Here is a 21,003-nt window from a genome sequence, read left to right as displayed (position 1 = left end):
AAACACATCTTTTCAGTGCTTTATTTCCAAATGCACCTGTACACTACAGCACAGTGAAGTGCACCTTTACACGCTAAAGTACTAAAGGTGTGTGTGTGTGTGTGTGAAACATAATAATAAAGCACTGAAAATATCATGTCTATTTCCAAATGCACCTGTACACTATACTATAGCACAGTGAAGTGCACCTGCTGTGTGGTGTGTGTACCTGTCTTCTGTGCCAAGGCTAAAGAACAGAGATGTGCACCCGTCCTGTACTAAATATGTGGCGTGTGTGTGTGTGTGTGTGTGTACCTCTGTCTTGTGTGCCAAGGCTTCCAGTAAGGCCTCTAGTTGGGCCATGTGGTGTGTGTGTGTGTGTGTGTGTGTGTGTCTACCTCTGTCTGTCTGTCTGCATGTGTGTGTGTGTGTGTGTGTGTGTGTGTGTGTGTGTGTGTGTGTGTACCTCTGTCTTGTGTGCCAGGGCTTCCAGTAAGGTCTCTAGCTGGGCCATGCGGGGTGTGTGTGTGTGTGTGTGTGTGTGTGTGTGTGTGTACCTCTGTCTTGTGTGCCAAGGCTTCCAGTAAGGCCTCTAGCTGGACCATGCGGGGTGTGTGTGTGTGTGTGTGTGTGTGTGTGTGTGTGTACCTCTGTCTTGTGTGCCAAGGCTTCCAGTAAGGCCTCTAGCTGGACCATGCGGGTCTGATAGCCCTGCTGCTGGGAGACCAACCGCTGATGATGCTACAACACACACACACACGCACACACACACACGCACACGCACACACGCCCACACACACAGTTTATAACCTGTGGTGATAAAGCTTTACAAGTATGGTTAATTCAATTCCTGCCATTTATAATGTATTCCCATTTGATAAAATAAAACTTTACATGTCTGAAGAAAAACTGAAACATAATTTGAAGGCTTTATTTGCAAAACGGTGTATATCCATTTCGGAAAATGTTTGTACTGGGCATTAACTATCATGTTCATACACATTTTTTTCATCAGAGTATTTCTTGAGCTAATTGAAGGCAAATGACACATGCTTTGAAAATTTATTACGTATTATTACCAACTTGGCGTCATAAAAGTGGCAAAAATACCCACATGCAGCATATCTGTCGTCATCCTGCCAAACAGCTTCAACCAGTTAGCAAAATATTTTTTCATGAACGAATGGAACCCTAGGTACAATACCTGATTAACAATAATCAATCAGATACATGAAATAGTAAAATTATGAGGTAGTTTTGTACACAATTACCGAACATACTTATTTTCTTTGCAAAGTGCTATAAGCGACGCACTCTCTCTCTCCCTCTCTCTGTTAAACAACAGCCACTGGTTTCTCCGCAGCTCCACCCCAAAAGCCTCCGATGTTGGTGCTACGTTGGCAGGTCTAGCTGTTGAACTCCGCTGCCTTGTGCGTAGTGGTGCTTGCTTATGGAGCTCATAAAAGACGGAAGTGTTGCCATTGAATTTGAATATTTTTTTGTCGTGAGCTGTGAGCACAATTTCAGTTATTTCTCCGATCAGATCCTCTTTGTTTATTGTCGTCAGCTGACCGATGGTAGGTTAGGACAGTTAGCGCAGCTTCCCCACACTTCTCATGTCGTCCGAGATTCAAATAGAATACAACGTCGTTTTGCAAATAAAGTGTTCCGTCAGATACACCGTTTTGCAACTTAATTCATTTTAGATTAAAATGATTAGATTAAAAAGTATGTTCTCAAAATATTTTAATGCCAATAATTTGCACATAGGTGAAATGACGTCTGAACAATCGTTTCCAATAATAAAATGCAAAAGTAAAAAATTGTCGTTTACACCGTTTTGCAAATAGACCCTTCATTTCTAGTTTGACATGCACAAAAGTACAATAGCTGCAGTGTGGACTTCATCATAGCCTCAGCCCACTGCTTCAGTGTGTGTATGTGTGTGTGTGTGTGTGTGTGTGTGTGTGTGTGTGTGTGTGTGTGTGTGTGTGTGTGTGTGTGTGTGTGTGTGTGTGTGTGTGTGTGTCCTCACCTGTGTGTTGTTGTGTGTGCTCCTCTCCATCTCCTCGTGTAGGGGCTGTAGTCTCTGCTCCACCAGGGCCTCAGTCCACTGCTTCAGCTCTGAGCTCAGCTGAGACATCTCTGCCTCTCCCCCAATGGCTCCCCCATCCGCACGCTCTACAGCAGGGGTATTCAATGAAATGTTAACGAGGGCCAGTTTTTCAAATTCCTCCGAGTAAAAGGGCCGAACTATACGTATTTATTATTGTTGCTGACTGTCAATGAAAAACATGCGGCAGACTTCAAGAAGGTGGGTGGTCTAGTGGTCCTTCACCAGAAGGTTTTGCATTTCTTAGATGTAATTTCCTGCATTTTAACGTCCCGTGTCCCGTTTCAGCTCAATACGGAACCCATACTTTTATCTCTAAATTCCGAAAAACAATTCTGTATTTCAAGGGGCTTGTGGGGGCCTTGCCATCCAAGGGCCGCATCTGGCCCCAGGGCCGCCATTTGAATAGCCCTGTTGTACAGCTGAACAGAAATGTGAGTATCAATATCTCTATTGATGTATCGATCGATGCAGCTATCTTTCATAAGTAACGAAATTTGACTTTAGTGCAGTGGAAATGTCTACTCTTTATTTTAAAAGGTCACCATTACATTATTATTATTATTATTTTAAATTAATGAATTCATTTAACTAGGATAAGACCCATTGAGATTAACCATGTATTTTACAAAGTATGGCCAAGAGATGGTATAGGTCTAAAACATTAAAAAAAAAATAGATTCACAATGATCTGACTGAAATGAGACAACAGAAAACAGAAAATAAAACAAAACCAATGAAAATCATTTAAGACTGTGACAAATCAGGGACTTAACACATTGGCTACAGTTTATTTCAGAGCATGCAACTATGTACCTACACTGTAACCTTAGGGTTAGGCATGTTAAGTATATACAATTTCATGTACATACACTAAAACAAATATAAAACATGAATCAACCAAATAAATGGTGTATGCTTTACCCATGGTCTCCACCCGCTCCTGTAGGGGGCGGTAGAGTGCCAGCAGCTCGGCGTTCTGCTGCTGCTGCCTCTGCTCCCCCCGCGCCACTCGCTCCCACAGCTGGGCCAGGGAGCGCTCCACACGGTCCATACGCACCACACGCTCTGGATCTACCACAGGTGGAGGAGGAGGAGAAGTGGAGGGCTGAGAGAGAGAGAGAGAGAGAGAGAGAGAGAGAGAGAGAGAGAGAGAGAGAGAGAGAGAGCGAGAGAGAGAGCGAGAGAGAGAGAGAGAGAGAGAGAGAGAGAGAGCAAGAAAGAGAAAGCAAGAAAGAAGGGGCAAGACCGCAAGCGAGAGAGAGAGGGAGGGAGAGAGAGGGGGAGAGAGAGGTGGAGAGAGAGCGGTCGTGTGGGGAGAGAGAGAGCAATGGAGAGAGCGAGCGAGAGAGCGCGAGACGAGAGAGCGAGAGCAAGAGCGAGAGAGTGTGCAAGAGGAGGTTCCAAAAGTTACGGTGAGACATTTCAAACAATATGTAAAACATCCTCATGCCCTTCATCAGGGTGGACATTTGAATTATTCTGATTTGACAGGATAAAGTGAAAGCTCATAAAATATGAAATATAAAATGTGATGACTTTCTGGACTTGGGCACCAACAGCCTACCTGGTGTGCAGGTGATGGGGGAGGTGGGGCATAATGATGACTGGCGCTGGCCTCTTCCAATGGCGTATCCCAGTGGGCGGGATGAAGGAGTGAACTCGCCCTCCAATTGGTCATGTTGACCACTGGCAGTACGGCCCATAGGGAGGCCGGGCTACAATAGCAGAAGACTAGAGAGAAAAGGGGAGGGGGGGGGGGGGGCGGGGGGTGGAGAGAGGGGCGGGGGGGGGGGGGGGGGGGGGGGGGGGGGGGGGGGGGGGGGGGGGGGGGGGGGGGGGGGGGGGGGGGGGGGGGGGGGGGGGGGGGGGGGTAGAAAAAGGGCGGGGGGGGGAAAGAAGGGAAGAAGGGGGGGGGGGGGGGGGGGGGGGGGGGGGGGGGGGGGGGGGAGGGGGGGGGGGGGGGGCGGGGGGGGGGGGGGAGGGGCGGGGGGGGGGGGGGGGGGGGGGGGGGGGGGGGGGGGGGGGGGGGGGGGGGGGGGGAGGGGGGGGGGGGGGGGGGGGGGGGGGGGTGAAGAAAAAGGGGGGGGGGGGGGGGGGGGGAGGGGGGGGGGGGGGGGGGGGGGGGGGGGGGGGGGGGGGGGGGGGGGGGGGGGGGGGGGGGGGGGGGGGGGGGAGAGGGGGGGGGGGTGGGGGGGGGGGGGGGGGGGGGGGGCCTGGGGGAAGGGGGGGCAGAAAAAGAAAGAGCGATCGAGAAGAGGAGAGAGAGAGAGAGAGAGAGAGAGAGAGAGAGAGAGAGAGAGAGAGAGAGAGAGAGAGAGAGAGAGAGAGAGAGAGGAACAGACATTGGTGGAGATTATTATGAAAAACAAACAACATGGCAAGTCATTGGAGGCGAGAGATTGCAAAGCATCAGTGGAGACTTCACTAACGTATGACCTGTAACCTTAACAACAGGACCATTCAAGTATGCACAGAGTTCGGCTCAACGGATAAGGAACTTAAAATTCTGTGCAGGGTATTTGAGGGGAGATTTGTGTGAGTGAGTGAGTGAGTGAGTGAGTGAGTGCAATTACAGTGAGCTTAGAGCCTTCTGGGTTCAAATGGAATATTGTCAGTAATCAGTTTCAAAACCACTTCCCGAATATTTCGTTTACATACGTGTGGGAGCACTGTGGTATGGAAATAATCCTGAAACACGGACATATTTGGAATGAATAGAGTTTACATGATTCGTATGCCAACCGAAACTGCCGGTGTTCAATTTGAAATCGGAATATTCCCAGCATGTAAATATGAAAGTCTACCTGGGAACCTCCTACAGGCTACTGTATCAAACCGTAGGTCAAAAGTCGTGATACGAACCGAATCGTGAGTTGTGTGTATCGTTACAGCCCTAATGCTGAGGGTACCTCAGTCATGGAGGAGGTTGGGGGGAGTAGGGGTGTAAATCACAGCCTCCATGACGATACAATTCAATATCAATATCTTATTATTCAATGTGATGCGATTCAATTATTTACAATACTTAAGAATGGCCCACGATGGTCAACTTTTTTCCAATTACTTTTCCACTTTTATTATGTTATGGAACTAAGGAAATGGGCAGGGGACAGCGATTAGATTATTTTTGATACTTAAGAATGCCACACGATACGATGCGATTCAATCGTCAGATTATATAGCGATATATCGATACATTTAGATTATTATTCACACCCCTACGGGAGAGCACTGGTTGATTACTCCCCCCACCAACCTGGCGGGTCGGGAGATGAACTGGCATTCAGTCGAATTAAACCTTTGAGATACAAGTCTGACGCAGTAACTGATTACCCATGGCTGCCCATACGTACTTAGTACTGTATACACGTATGAAGAGTGTTGACGGTGTACGTGTTGGACAGACTCACCCACAAGTAGGAGGAGGGGTAGAAGTAAGAGGAGGAGTCTGTACAGGTTGGGAAGGCACCTGCCAATCCAAACAAAAAGCACAGACACAAGAGGGAGAGAGGGGGACCGTTAGTCAATGTGGACAAGACACCACACTTCACAATCTGCTGAAATGGACATGCACAAATAAAGCAGCCAACACAGACACAGTCTGAAATGGACATGCACAAATTAAAAAAGCCAACAAAAATGCAAGTTAGTACAGTACACAGTGAGGCGCCCACACGCACACAGGGGATAATGCATAGCAAAGGACAGTTAACCAACAGTAACACACAGGGATATGAGCACACTTATCACACTCGCACACTTTCCCCCCTGAGCTCAGATCAAGTGTAGAACCTTCATGACACAATCAAGATATTGTGTGTGTTCAGGAAGAAGCTTTACATCATAGCTCAAAATACACACAGACGGAGAGGGAAGCGTAAAAAAAGCTTGCAAACCTCCGTCACACCCTCTCTCTCTCACACACACACAGCTTCTATTGCATCATCACGTGTCAGATTTGGCTAATGACACAATTAAAGCACGCATGCACATACACACACACACACCTCAACAGCACAGAAGAGCAGAGAAAATGAAATCTCACCGTAAAACCAGGAAGTCCCTGACCAGCCACATGAGGCCGAGCAGCTGCTTCCATGCGGACCACGAGCCCTTGGCTGCAACACACACACACACACACACACACACACACACACACACACACACACACACACACAAACTGTGGTTACAAATAGGACAGCATGGGGGATTAGCAGGACTATTCTGAGCTCCAGAGAGAAATGTGTGGCTGTGTGTGTGTTTGCATATACAGTAGAGCTGACACACACACACACACACACACACACACACACACACACACACACACACACACAGTCGCTGACAGCTTCTGGTGGGTGGGTAGGGAAAGCCCCTCTACCCAATACATACAACGTAGTGAGGACCTAGTTTGGCAGGGAAAGCCCCCCCCCACCCCCTACCCAATACATACAACGTAGAGAGGACCTAGCTTTGGCAGGGAAAGCCCCCCCACCCTCTACCCAATACATACAACGTAGAGAGGACCTAGCTTTGGCAGGGAAAGCCCCCCCACCCTCTACCCAATGCATACAACGTAGTGAGGACCTAGTTTGGCAGGGAAAGCCCCCCCCACCCTCCACCCAATACATACAACATAGTGAGGATCTAATTCTGGGCCCCCTTTCCTCCTGGGCCCGGGAAAACGGACCCCTATGTACCCACCCCCGGTCAGCTTCCCTGTGCGCATGCACACACACGCACGCACATGCGCGCACACACATGCATGCGTGCGCACGCGCAAGCGCATAAACACACACACACAAGCACACACACACACACACACACACACACAAGCGCACACACACACACACACAAGCGCACACACACACATACACACAAGGGCACACACACACACATGAGTAGGCAGATCATGTCCACAGGAGTAGGAGGGCAGGGGTGTCAGTGGAGTCAGTGAGTGCGTATACATGCAGTTCAGTATCCCGAATATGATCGGGATATTAAGTATCCCGAATTTGCGTTTGCGCATATAAACACTTCAGTATCCCGAATAAGCCCTTATTCGGGATACTGAGAAATCGGGATATGCTAGGTGGAGTTTTCCGAAAGAAGCCAGGATACTGACGCATGTATACACCTTATCCCGAATACAGGGGCTTCCCATGGAACGCTGTTGCTGGTATCCAGGCTACACGCATTTGAAGAGAATTCTATAACGGCCAAGAATGTAGACTGGGATATAACGTTCTGTGCGCATATAAACACCTTATCCCGAATATGATCATAACCGGGATAAGCCTCATATTCGGGATACTGAACTGCATGTAAACGCACTCAGTAAGGTCGCAAAGCAACTTGTGAAGAGCATTCGTTATACTGTGCCTGCATGATCGTGGCCTAGCGGTTAGAGAGTTGGTCTTTCAATCTAGGGGTTGCAGGTTCGGATCCCCCCTGACCTCTCCCTATACCTCCATCCATGGCTGAAGTGCCCTTGAGCAAGGCACCTAACCCCACATTGCTCCAGGGACTGTAACCAATACCCTGAAAAATAATAGTTGTAAGTCGCTTTGAATAAATGAAAGCGTCAGCCAAGTGCAATGTAATGTAATGTAATGTAATGTAATGATCGGACGAAGAAGCAGCAGTAGAACACAAGAGGGAAAATGAGCCAAGGACATGGGAAAAAAATCCCCAGAATGCCTACAAAGATATGTCAACTATCGGATCTACGGAATAAAGTCAAGCCAACCAACTTCAAGACTCTTCCTAGGGCAGTGCGAAAACTTGCTGGCTTTGATGAAGCCACCGACTGGTATGAAGCGCCCAGTTTAGGTCTTAAAACTCCGCCCGGCGGATAAGTCAGTGAGTTCTAAAAGCAACTTGTGAAGAGCATTTGTTATGCATGCATGATCGGAGGAAAAGCAGCACTATAAGGTTAGTCACTGAGCAGGGAAAATGAGCCAAGGACAGAAAAAATGGGCTAACATTTCTACAAAACAACCAAATCACCCAGCTTCACAAAGCCCAGATTCCTAGATTGAGTTGCAATATGCAACCTTGCCACCTCCACTTGTCTCCTCGTCCCGCCTCCTGGCCCCTCCTCCGTGGAGAAAACGATAACGGTTCCCAGATGTCAGCCTAGCCAAAACAACTTTTGAGGGACTGTCTTTCATTCACCATCCCAACTGCAAATGAGAAAAAGACTCTACAATTGAGCTTTTGCAAGATATCGAAATATAATGCTGTTGTCAGTGATGTCATCATGACAGATTACTTCCTGGTACGAGGAGAGAAGCAAGTGGAGGAGGCAAGTGGAGGAGGCAAGGTTGCATATTGCAACGCAGTCCTAGTAGTTTGCGGGAGAGGCCAAGCTACTGCAATACTTCTACAGCCAGGCTGCGCCCTCCTACTGACGCAACTTCTTTGGCGTTGCTACTAGTCAGGTCAAGAGCAATGCAAGCATTTTCTGAGCTCCGCAGAGCTCAGGAACTCCACCCACTTTGTTGGGAAGCAGTTAACTTTGAGCAGCTCCAACGGCCCTGGGTAGAGGCTGTGTTCAAAGCAGTGACGTGGTTCAAACAGACATTCTATTTGTACAAAGAAAATGATTGGTTTAAACTTCGGCACAGCCTTTTCTGACCTCGACCAGTAGCAAACCAAGGGAGGTGGGTCAACCATGCATGCCGTTTGAGAAACGTTAATTGTTATGCTCTAGGTCAGACCAAGTCTCGAAGAGATGTGAAAGTCGATGATAATCAGGCTACTAGTTCTACACATGCAAAGAGGAGATCAAGGTGATTTGGTGATCAGGGCAGCCTTGAGAACGTGGCATCATGTTGACCTGGAGACTCCACAGCTGATGGGAGAAGAGAGCGCATCTTCAGCCCGACCAACCAGAATAGCAGAACCAGCTTCTGGCCCGCCCACAGTAGACCACGGCCTGTGCGACCACCAATCAAGGTGAAGGACAAATGTAACACAGCGGGTAAGGGAACTAATAGGATGCTGATACTAATCGAAGGTTGTCTTTCAATTTAAATTAATTTAAAAACTTCATAGCGCAGTGATCCCTGATGTGCACTAAACACAAAACTGGGCTCAACGATAACATACCGATCTTTCAAATTATAAATCAATTACAAAAATAACAAATTGGAATCTTGCCATAATGTATGGTGTGTGGGGAACGTACAGGTAACTACAGACAATACTGAACTTTACACATTCTAGAACAGTCATATGCATTCTAGAACCATCCCATGCTATACCATCCCATGCTAACACAGTTGCCACTGAACTCTACTGTTCACATTCTGGAACTATCCCAAAGCACTACAGACGAGGTCAAACTAATCGTCAATAGTGAATGTTTTAACTGCTACTGATGTAACCTGTTGAAGCCAAGACAGCCCACAGCTTCCCCCATACGCGGCGTGCTGTGCTGGGGGGGCGTTTGTAGCGCGTGTACGTGACGGTAGTAGTGGTGGTGGCCTCAGCAGAGTGTGTGTCCGAGTGCTGCTGGTGTTTCTTGCAGTCGTCACCTGGGACCAGGCCGGGTAGGCAGGTAAGCAAAGAAGGGTGGCAGGAGGGGCCAAAAAGGACAAAAATCAACCATGGAAAGACCAGACTTAAACCAGAATATGAAACTCGAAACTTATCATCAGGTGGTTGCGTTTTCTGCTGCCTAGCAAATATCTGGTCCAACATAAGGTTAACCCTGATAAGGTGTTTGGGTCATTTGGACCCGTTTTCAGTTTTTAGCTTGAGAAAAATAGTATCAGTTATTATTCTTTCACATTGATATTCACTGACTTGGGCTCATTTTCTTTCAGGAAAATGAATCTGGGAAAAAAAAAAAAAGTTAGTGACCCTCCCCCTTGCCCCCTGCACATTTCTATTACACAGGAGGTGGTCCCGGGTCATTTTGACCCGAATCAATTTGGGTCAAAGGGGGGATGGGAGGGTGAATGATTTAGATCAGGGGTTCCCAACCTTTTCCAACTTGGGGCCCACTCGAAATTGTCACAAATGTTCGGGGCCTACCTCTGACCCGATTACGAATAAATCCAGCAGCAACACACACCAAAATGTGATTATAATTTTTGGGATATTATTTCAAGGCCCACTTGGTATACCTTCAGGGCCCACCAGTGGGCCCCGGCCCATAGGTTGAAAATCACTGATGTAGGTAATGGAGTGCAGATATTGTTCAGTCCTCCGGTTGTGCATCAATGTTACAATCTTGCAAGATAAAAACCAGATGAAATGACCCCAACACCTTCTAGGTTACAAAAACATGAACACCTTACATGGGTTAAACAAGGAGACTTATTAAACTGAAAGTGAAAATGAGGAACATGATAATGATTTACTACAGACCAACCTGTTGCATTACATGCCTGTTATTTTAAAAACAAAAAATCTATAAGTGTTTTTTTAATGCCAGTCAATAATGATTTAGTACAGACCAACCTGTTGCATTTCATGCCTGTTATTTTAAAAACAAAAAATCTATAAGTGTTTTTTTAATGCCAGTCAATAACCATCAATAGACCAAAACTCCTCGTTGGAATGCAGCTTTCCATTTGGAAAAGCCATTTCTACAACTTGTTAATTTGTTTTGTCTACAGCAGCTTTGAATGGCGTGACACACTAACAGTTTCAGCACTCATGCAGTACAGTAAAGCATATGTGGGTTTGTACTTCATGGAAGAAATGGGACCAAGTTATTTGCATGATCTATATTTGATGAACTGTACACGTTTGTTTTCAAAAACGCGTGTGAGTGTGTATGCAAGTTAGCTTGTATTTATGTAAAACAAACTCCTAAACATGGGAGAGTACAAGTCTTGCACATTTGTGCATTCTCATAGGGTTTGAAAGATTGCTCAAGTTTGTACACTTGCACACGCATTGGAGTACATAATGGTGTGTGTGTGTGTGTGTGTGTGTGTGTGTGTGTGTGTGTGTGTGTGTGTGTGTGTGTGTGTGTGTGTTGGTACTCACATAACGAGGCACCTGCATCTCCGTGACCATCGTGTTCCGCGTGTCCATCGCCGTTCATGCTAGTGGCGCAGTACCTCCAATCCGCTAACACACACAGACACACACACACAACACACGTAAACAAAAACGCACACAAACAAAGAGCGTACAGCATCAGATGAAGCAGCGTGTCCTCCTCTTCTGCATTCATCTCGTCACAACACACAAACAAAAACAAACACAAACACACAAACACACACACACACACACACAGACCATATAGCAGCGTCCTCCTCTTCTGCACTCCTCCCTTCACACCTGTCTTCCACATCCCTCGTTCACCCAATCACAGTGCAGAAGAGAAGAGGGAGAGGGAGAGGTTGGGATGGGGTGGGTTGAGGTGCGTGACAGCGAGGTTTGCATGTTGCCAAGGTGACAGGGAAGCCCGGTGAAAACCCATTTGTTTATGACGACAACAGAAACAAAAAAACAAGACGAGGGAGCTAGAGAGAGAGAGGGATTCATGGCAAGATAGAGAAGGAGAGAGAGAGAGAGAGAGAGAGGATAGATAGAGATGGAGATGGAGAGAGATAAACTTCTGGCTTTGCTGTGACTCATGCAGACATAAGTGCCTCCCCGGTGCAGTGCATGTCTGTAAATGTGTGTGTGTGTGTGTGTGTGTGTGTGTGTGTCTATGTAAACCGACAGTAAGACAGAGCGCATATGGCCAGAGCAAATATGGCCGAGCGGACACGAGTCAAGATGAAGTCAAATGCCAATGCCAAACCAATAGTCATCACCACCAGTGGCAAAACTTCAGTCCCATTACAGCAGCTAACCCTCCAAGTGCATTTCACATTCATCTACAGAAACAGACTGTAATTTAACCCTATCCAGACTGGTGGGGGGGGGGGGGGGGGGGGGGGGGGGGGGGGGGGGGGGGGGGTGGGGGGGTAAAAGTGCCCGCACCAACTTTGAAGTTGTATAATTCCTTAACGACTTAAGCTATGACAACGAAACTTTGTGACTTTTCCTAACATTTAGTTGGCTACAGTTAGGTACCGAAAGATTAGGTTTATCATTTTTTCTGTTGTGTCTGACCAAAAATCACATAACCATATCTATGACGCCATATATTTTCATATTTTTTTGTTATTTCCATTAGCATCAGACAACTTTGTGAGCATTTAAGTGGTTTGAAGCATAAAATCATTAAAATTTAAGTGCATTACCTAAATTTGTTGGAAAATCCATTATGGCGAGATTTTGGACATAATAACATGATGTCATAATGACGTCATAATAGATAATTACACAAAAATTATGTCATTCATAGATGTCCAAACGTAGATCACCTCCCCCAAGTTTCTAATCATACTGTATTCCGTTCATGAGTTATGAGGGGGGGGTCAAAAGAGCCCCACCCCAGGCCCAGGAATAACAAAAAAGCCCAGTCTGAATAGGGTTAAACAAATTAGCAAACTCTTGTTGATTTAGCTAGAAGTGCTGTATTTTCCCGTATAAACACAAGTTTCTTTATATTTCGTTATTGCTGAAATGGCACTTAAAAGAGTTTTGCATCGTAACGCTTCATATTGTAATGGACATGTGCAACCACAAACACATTCCTCAGTGGATGGTCTACATTACCCAAGCCCACGGCGGGAAACGACGGCGCTGACTGTATACCTTTACCACGGGCCATTCGGGCGGCACAGACGGCGTGCAAGCGAGAGACGGAGAGCGCCACCCTGTGGCGGAGAGCAGTGAGGACGGGTCCTGAAGCCCTCAGTGCAGAGAGCCAAGCTCTCCTACAGGCCCGCACACACGCCTGAGCCACTGAGGAGGACCGCTCATCTACAGGGGTTAAGTTATTACAGCAGGAGTTATTACAGCAGGAGTTAAAGTGATACAGGAGTTAATACTAGTGGTGTCAACAATGATCGATTCAGCGATCCAATCCAATGCGGGGCATGGACGATCCAGAATCGATCCGGCAAGTTCCAGAATCGATCCAGCAATTTTTTTAAGTTTCAATTACTTACATGGATATTTCGGGAGGATGAATGTTAAATCAAATAAAAGCACTTCAAAACATTGCAAGACTGATACAGACTGATACAGAAAACAGCCAATAAAATGTTGCTTAGTATCTGACTACTTGTAATTGAATCGGATCGGATCGGATCGCATAGAATCGAATCGAATTGAATCGCTACCTCCCGAATCGTGATCGAATCGGATTGTGAGGGCAGTGCCAATCCACACCACTAGTTAATACAGCAGGAGTTAAAGGGGTATGCCACTATTTTGGGGCTTAATACAGTTAAAATCGTTGGCTGGGGTTTATATAGGTGGTAAAGTGTCTTATTTATCATGTAAGCCGTTGTCTTGTTTTAAGACAAGTTAAAAGAGGGAATATGTCGCTAAGCTAGTGAAAGTCAATGGATCCGTGTAGCATTGTAAGACAACGGCTTACATGAAACATAAGACACTTTACCACCTATATAAACCCTGGCTAAGGATTTTAACGGTATTAAGCCCCCAAAATAGTGGCATACCCCTTTAATACGAGTTACAGCTTCTGGTCATTGTAATGGGGGCAGAGTTTGTTTACATTTAAAAAAAAAAACTTTTTCCTAAAAACATCCAAAAGGTTATGAAACATCAGCAGACAACTAGCAAACAGCGACATCTTTTGGGAAAATATTTGGAGTAGGCCTATAGAGTTTGTTTACATTAAAAAAAAAAAAAAACAACTTCATTTATTCCCAAAAACATCCAAAAGGTTATGAAACATCAGCAGACAACTAGCAAACAGCGACATCTTTTGGGAAAATATTTGGAGTAGGCCTATGTTAAGTTTAATGTTTACAAAATCTGCCCCCAAAAGAATAGCTCAGATCTCAGAAAGGGCTGAGCTGAAAAATGCAGCATCACCAGGTACTGACAAGTAAAGGGTATCGTGAGCAATACAACAGCATAGGGCTGCACAATTAATCGAATTTTAATCAAAATCGCGATTTTGGCCGCCACGATCATAAAACATGAAAATCGCGATTTTATGGGAGGAAATTCAGTGTTCCATCTAAGGTGCGCGCACCTGCAGACTTGTGCACTGCTCGCACGATCTCAGCACAAAGACATTTCAGCCAATAGTAATATTGTTGACAACTGTCTCTGGGTGGAGGATAAGTCTGTGAACCAATAAGCAGACAATACTGAGAGGGGGCGGGCGGCAGCATTTTGGCAGGCTGGCTGGGAGTCGGAGACGGAAATCTCCGTGTCAGTGCACTCACTGCTGGGCAGTGGAGGGGAGTTGTTTCATCCTAATGGTGGATATATATGAGGAATTCAAACATTAAACCAGCCATTGCATGATGCTGGAGTCTCTGGAGGTGTTTTGAAACTATGTGCTTTGACCAGCAACTGTTTGTGATTATGGAAAACCAAGAGGAATAGCTTTAATTCTGGTCTAAAAAAAATCGCTAGTTAGCATGCTAACACAAACGAAATAAGCTAAGTAATGTTGTCTACAACAATTAGAGTGGCTGTTACTCACTACTCAAATATCTACACGCAGGTTGGTGTTATTATAACACCAACCTGCGTGTAGATATCATAGCTGTTTTGGTGGACAAGTAATGTAAAGTTACACTGGTGTAGTGAGTTAAATTACAATGAGTGAAATTCAACACAATGTGTAGCTGCCATAGTTGCTTCTGCTTCCTACATTCTCAAATGTGTTAGCTTGCTAGCTTGACAAATGCACTGCAGTCCAAATTTGCAGAACCTAACAGAACCCTAGGCAATAATACACATCATGAAGCTGTGTTTTATTTAAATGGTTATGTTTTCATGCCAAGTCATGAAGTATTACTTAACAGACCAGAGCATATGCACATTATTAAATTCAAAAGTGACAGCTCTTCAGCACAACCTTGATTTCTTAACTCACTCTCTCTTTCCCTAGTTAAAACACAGAGATAACCTCCTTCTAACTCTCCTAGTGCACTACCTCCAGTCCAGAATTGAAATTAGCTGGGAATCATACAATAGACAGCACACACGTTCAGCTTATCAAGTTGGTTATGCTGCCATGCTTTGTGAGTGTAGACATGCCATCATGCAGACCACAGCTTCTTGGTATGGCCTAGGTACACACATGTTCTGGTCTTCACTCACCCTGCCCTGCCAATGTCATATTACAAATCAAACACATTGATTACCCCCACTTCCTGAAATAGGCCCTACTTGTGTTTTTGCAAGTGATTTGGGAAAATACAGTGTGATGCCACTCAGTTGGCCTGTTAAGGAGCCTATAAGATCTCGCCACTGTAGAGGCCTATGGCATATTTTATCATATTCACTACATAACTTTACTGAAATTTTAAGAAACAGATTTTTTTTAAAATTTGGCTTTATTTTTTTTTATAGGCTACTCTGGAATGGGGGGGGGGTTGGTGTAATCGTGATTATAATCGAAATCGCAATTTTGATCAAAATAATCGTGATTATGATTTTTTCCATAATCGTGCAGCCCTACAACAGCATATTGAAATAATTGGAAGAAGTGCTTTAATGTGAGTTACAGCTCATAAGCAGTTCTCATCATTAAAAGGTGCACTGTGTGGGATGGGGGTCAGAGTAGGTATTGCAACTATGCTACTCATTGAAACTGGGCTCCCTAGTGCCAAATTTGGATCTTTTCGTGAATATGTGCTGAATAATAACACTAATACACTAGTATGACCAAAGCACAGCTAGTATGACCAAAGTACAGCAAGTTCTGCAGCTAAAAAGGTCATTGTATGAAAAATTCAATTTTTCCAGCCATCTTGAATACCTAAAATAGAGGTGGAAAGTATCAATGAAAAAGGAAACATTTGTGAATGAGCAGCACGGATTCTAGAAAGCAGCTACTAAAAATCATTACACAGCGCACCTTTAAGCTTTCATACAAACTATAATGCACAAACTGACAGCAGCAACAGCAGCACCACCACCACCACCGCCAGCAACACCACTACTACCATCACCACCACCACCACCACCACCATCACCACCACCAGCACCACCACCATCACCAGCACCACCACCACCATCACCACCATCACCACCACCACCACCACCACCACCACCACCAGCACCACCACCACCAGCACCACATTGTGGTCAGGATCACGAGGACAACGGGAGTGAAATTACCTTCACACGGTGCATATAACCTCAGCAATGTGTGCATAGAGTGTGAACATAGCAAAAAAAACACACGTAACTAACAACTCACTAACACTCTTCACAAAACTTTGTTGTAAACAAGAGGAAAGGAGAAACAACTGACTAGAAGCAGGATCAGCATCATGAAATGAGAATATCCTAGTGTAGATTTGAATAGGGCACTGTGGCCTGGGTTTTAAAGTCAACACTTTTGGCATGAAAGGTACAAAACAGATTTTGGAAACGACAAAATGACTTGTCTGACAAGAGTGTGAAGACATTAGAATTGATGGAGCGTTTAAGAAAAACTGACAATCTGACTAAGGTGGATTTCTGGGGAGAGAGAGAGAGAGAGAGAGAGAGAGAGAGAGAGAGAGAGAGAGAGAGAGAGAGAGAGAGAGAGAGAGAGAGAGAGAGAGGGAAAGAGAGAGACAGAGAGAGAGAGAGAGAGAGAGAGAGAGAGAGAGAGAGAGAGAGAGAGAGAGAGCCCAAGCCCTACCCTTGCTATAAGAGGCGCCCCCCCCCCCCCCCCCCCCCCCCCCCCCCCCCACCTATTCGTTTATTCAGAGCGAACAACACGTTTCGCCTCTGTGTATCATCAGGTTCGCTCGGGCATTGAATTAAGTATATTACTGCTCACATACCTTTTCTGATCCTTGCTGACAACCCCAACCCACACTTTAAGAAACACTGATAATCCAGTTATAGGGACGCCACATGTGGCTTGAGTCTGACGAGACGGTAGATGTACCTTTGCCCTGAGCAGGGCTCCGCTGCAGTAACGCGTGTGCGAGCAGAGAGAGTACACACGCCACAGACGCTGCGGCTCGCCTGCCGTACGCAACACACACCTCAGACACCGTCAGCAAGACGCCTACAGCACAGCACAGTACAGAGGATACAGGTGAAAGCAACACACACCTCACTCACAAGACGCCTACATCACAGTAGAGGATACAGGTGAAAGCAAGAGAGCAATGAGAGATGGCAACATGGCCCCCTGGCCAACGCTAGATGCATGTGATTAGAGTTTGGTGCCACCTGCAGACTACCAGAAACACTGCAGGCAGGCGGAAAAACACAAATGGGCAAACACGCACGCATGCACGCACGCACGCACGCACAAACGACCCAACCCCCCTGTACAGGACCAGGTTATTTCTTTACAGTGCCTTAGACTAACATGTCGACATCTGAAGACTTTGACGGCTTTATCTAAACGTTATTCTGCTTCACTGTAAATTAAAGGACCAGTTCAGTCAATTTCAATATGCTGTTGTAATGCTCACGCTACCATTGACTTGTCAGTACCAGGTGATGCCATATTTTTCGGCTAAGTCCTTTTCGAGATATGAGTTATTCTAATGGGGGCAGCGTTTGTTTACATTTTTTAACTTTACCTGAAGAAGGTCGGATGACCGAAACGTTGTATTAAAGTTTGTTGGTGGAATGGACAGTGTGCGGGATTTCTTTTCACTTTACATTTTTTTAAAAATTAACATAGGCCTACTCCAAATATTTTCCCAAAAGGTACCGCTGTTTGCTAGTTGTCAGCTGATGTTGCATAACCTTTCGGATGTTTTTGGGAATAAATAAAAATGTTTTTTTGAAATGTAAACAAAGCGCTGCCCCCATTACAACGACCAAGATCTCGGAAAAGACTGAAGAAAAAAGAAAAAAAAAAACTCAGGTACTGACAAGTCCAGGGTAGTGTGAGCATTACAACTGCCTGTTGAAATTGACTGAACTGGTCCTTTAAGAAATACCTAAAAAAAAAAAGAGAGAGAGAAAAAAAAAGACTTTTGCCTTTTTTAGTCTTGATTCTTGGATCTTGTCTTGGATCTCACTAATGATTCATGAACCAGGCTGTGTGTCCTGAAATGCCCAGTAGAGGCCGCTGTTCTGATAGTTCCTCTTGCAAAAAAGAAACGTATGAAACGAGCCAGAGACTCAGACATGATGAAGAATTCTTAATCCTATCCTGCTCCATAATATGACAATTTCCTGGACAAATTAAACCAATTTTGTCTATATGTATTGTATGCATGTGTCAGCCTCTTACCAGGGCGCTGTTTGCGGGCCTTGTCCCTGCTGTACACTGTGGTGCCATGAGGGGGCGCCACACCACCACCCGCAGCAGCAGCAGCAGACGAGGACGAGGTGTAATGGTGAGCAGCAGACGAGGAGGAGGAGGCCGCCGCCAAGTAGCCAGGCTGTCTGTATGAGGAAGGGGCGGGCGGCTTGGAGGACGAAGAGGAAGAGGCGTGTCTATGGAAGGAAGAGGGGGCGTGTCTGTGGGAGGAAGGGTGCGTGGAGGTGGCGGTGGAGGTAGAGGTGGCGGAGGTCTCCTGGAAACTGCAGTCTCGACACGTCACGCCCTTCATCACCGACGTCTGTGTCTGCGCAGTCATGACGTCACCGCCACCTGCCAGGATGGTTTGATCTGACGGACGGAAGGACACACAGAAAGACGGACATAAACCCAACTCACACGAGCGTGCAGAAACATGGAGGTCCACCACCAACGCTCTCTCTTAGGGCTGCACAATTGATCGAAAATAATGGAAAATCGTGATAAAATTGTGAAATCGAAGTCGTGATTTCATTCGTGATTTGATTGTGGCAATAGTGACATATCTTTGAGAGCGTCCTTAAAGCCAGAACATACTGACATGCTGGTGTTTCTGGACAGAAATCTGTCCACCTAAGTTTCATGCTATTGCCTTTACATAATTATTACAATTCATTTTATTTTGCTCATCCCGTATATAATTCATTCTAGGTTATATTTCATCTTGTTATAATTTTCAAAAAAATCAATAATTGTGATTACGATTTTGACCAAAATATTCGTGATTATGACTTTTTCCATAAATGTGCAGCCCTACTCTCTACTGCAGTGTTTCTCAACTGGTAAATTGACTGCATTCATATAGTGCCTTTCCACTCCCTCGAGCACTTAAAGCGTTTTACATTATGCCTCAAATTCACCCATTCACACTCACATTCACTCACCGATGGCAGTGGTTGACACACTGGGTACCACCTGCTACCAGGAGCAAATCTGGCTTAAAGGGACACTGTGTGAGATTTTTAGTTGTTTATTTCCAGAATGCATACTGCCCATTCACTGATGTTACCTTTTTCATGAATACTTACCACCAACATCAAATTCTAAGTATTCATTATGACTGGAAAAATTGCACTTTTCAGACATGAAAAGAGCGATCTTCCAAAAATAGCCATTTTCAGCTGCAAAAATGACTGTACTTGGACCATACTAGAAAATATTTGTTTAATCCTTAGAAAACTTTCATGTAAAGATCAAATTTGGCAATAGGCAGCCCAATTTCAATGAGCAGCATAGTTGCAGTACCTTTTTTGACCATTTCCTGCACAGTGTCCCTTTAAGTATCTTGCTCCAGGACACATCCATGGGGTCAGGCAGAGCGGGGTTTGAACCTGCAACCTTCTGGTTGCCAAACAGGCCCTTCTACCACCACCGCAAACCCAAGCCTTACTGTCACATCATGCATCATACCTCTTCCTCTATCCCAGTGTGACTATGGTTCATACATATTTTTCCACGTACCCCCCATAGTGTACCAAGGTACCCCTAGTGTTGGGATGCACCGATACACATTTTTTTCACTTCCGATCCGATCCTGATATCTAAATTTGGATATCTGCCGATACCGATACTACTCCGATCCTATACCAAAACCACATATATGCCTGGGTTTCTTGAGGTAGGCCCAAGTAGACTATTTGGTCAGAAAAGGAAGTCAGAAGAACAGGAAACAGTAAAGTAAAAAGTAACAATCTCATCCTGAAAAGTAATATGCAAGCGAAATTAACATTACACCTGGCTCAATGTCAGTATCAGGAAAATTCCAATACTTTGGGAAAATTCCGATCCGATCGGATCTCTGAATTATGTTGATATCTGAACCCGATACCGATAACCCATTCCTACCCTAGTGGTATGCGCCTCCCTGAGTGGGAACCAATGCTCTACTACGGTATATGCTATGATCAAAACAGTTCAACGCTTACCCAGCTGGTTTTCACCCTCGCCATCCAGACCTGTGAAACAGAGCAAGAATCATCAGCAACACGTGCATGCATGGATGATCAAAGTGTGTGTGTGTGTGTGTGTCTACCCCAGAAGCTGTCCATGTGTGTGTTCTCCTGTATGCAAGACTCGTCTATAAGGGAGGAGTGTGTGTGTGTGTGTGTGTGTGTGTGTGTGTGTGTGTGTACCCCAGAAGCTGTCCATGAGTGTGTTCTAGTGTATGCAAGACTCGTCTATAAGGGAGGAGAGGTGTGTGTGTGTGTGTGTATGTCAGGCTTGTACGAAATTCCGAATGGAAAGAATTTCAATTCAAAGTAATGCCATAATACGAACACTAAGTGGTGGTGTTCTATGTACTTTCAATGGGTGGTGTTGATTAAATTCAAAGAAATTCAAGGTAATGGCACCACCTAGTGTTCGTATTATGGCATTATTTTGAATTGAAATTCCTGAATTGAAAGCCTGGTGTGTGTGTGTGTGTGTGTGTGTGTGTGTGTGTGTGTGTGTGTGTGTGTGTGTGTGTGTGTGTGTGTGTGTGTGTGTGTGTGTGTGTGTCTCTACCCCAGAAGCTGTCCATGTGTGTGTTTTCTTGTATGCAGGACTCGTCTATGAGGGAGGAGAGATATGTGTG

The 21,003-nt window shown here is 45.5% G+C and overlaps 1 protein-coding gene across 1 annotated transcript in view; it reads right to left on the bottom strand.

The window, feature by feature from the left end:
* The window catches only part of sun1a (Sad1 and UNC84 domain containing 1a), a 34,620-nt gene that overhangs the window by 7,540 nt on the left and 6,077 nt on the right, over positions 1-21,003 (bottom strand). The window contains exons 4-14 of the mRNA XM_063221003.1: positions 20,354-20,383; positions 18,360-18,740; positions 17,049-17,171; positions 12,767-12,934; positions 11,099-11,182; positions 6,141-6,213; positions 5,506-5,564; positions 3,660-3,826; positions 3,017-3,200; positions 2,015-2,160; positions 628-720 (exon numbers count right to left, since the gene is read on the bottom strand). Of these exons, the coding sequence (XP_063077073.1) occupies positions 628-720; positions 2,015-2,160; positions 3,017-3,200; positions 3,660-3,826; positions 5,506-5,564; positions 6,141-6,213; positions 11,099-11,182; positions 12,767-12,934; positions 17,049-17,171; positions 18,360-18,740; positions 20,354-20,383 (1,508 nt within the window). The remainder of the gene's footprint in view (positions 1-627; positions 721-2,014; positions 2,161-3,016; positions 3,201-3,659; positions 3,827-5,505; positions 5,565-6,140; positions 6,214-11,098; positions 11,183-12,766; positions 12,935-17,048; positions 17,172-18,359; positions 18,741-20,353; positions 20,384-21,003) is intronic.

Source organism: Engraulis encrasicolus, chromosome 17 (assembly GCF_034702125.1).
Source record: "Engraulis encrasicolus isolate BLACKSEA-1 chromosome 17, IST_EnEncr_1.0, whole genome shotgun sequence".
Lineage (NCBI taxonomy): Eukaryota > Metazoa > Chordata > Actinopteri > Clupeiformes > Engraulidae > Engraulis > Engraulis encrasicolus.
The sequence above is the reverse complement of the archived record's forward strand: the minus strand, read 5'-3'. Positions and strand labels throughout refer to the sequence as shown.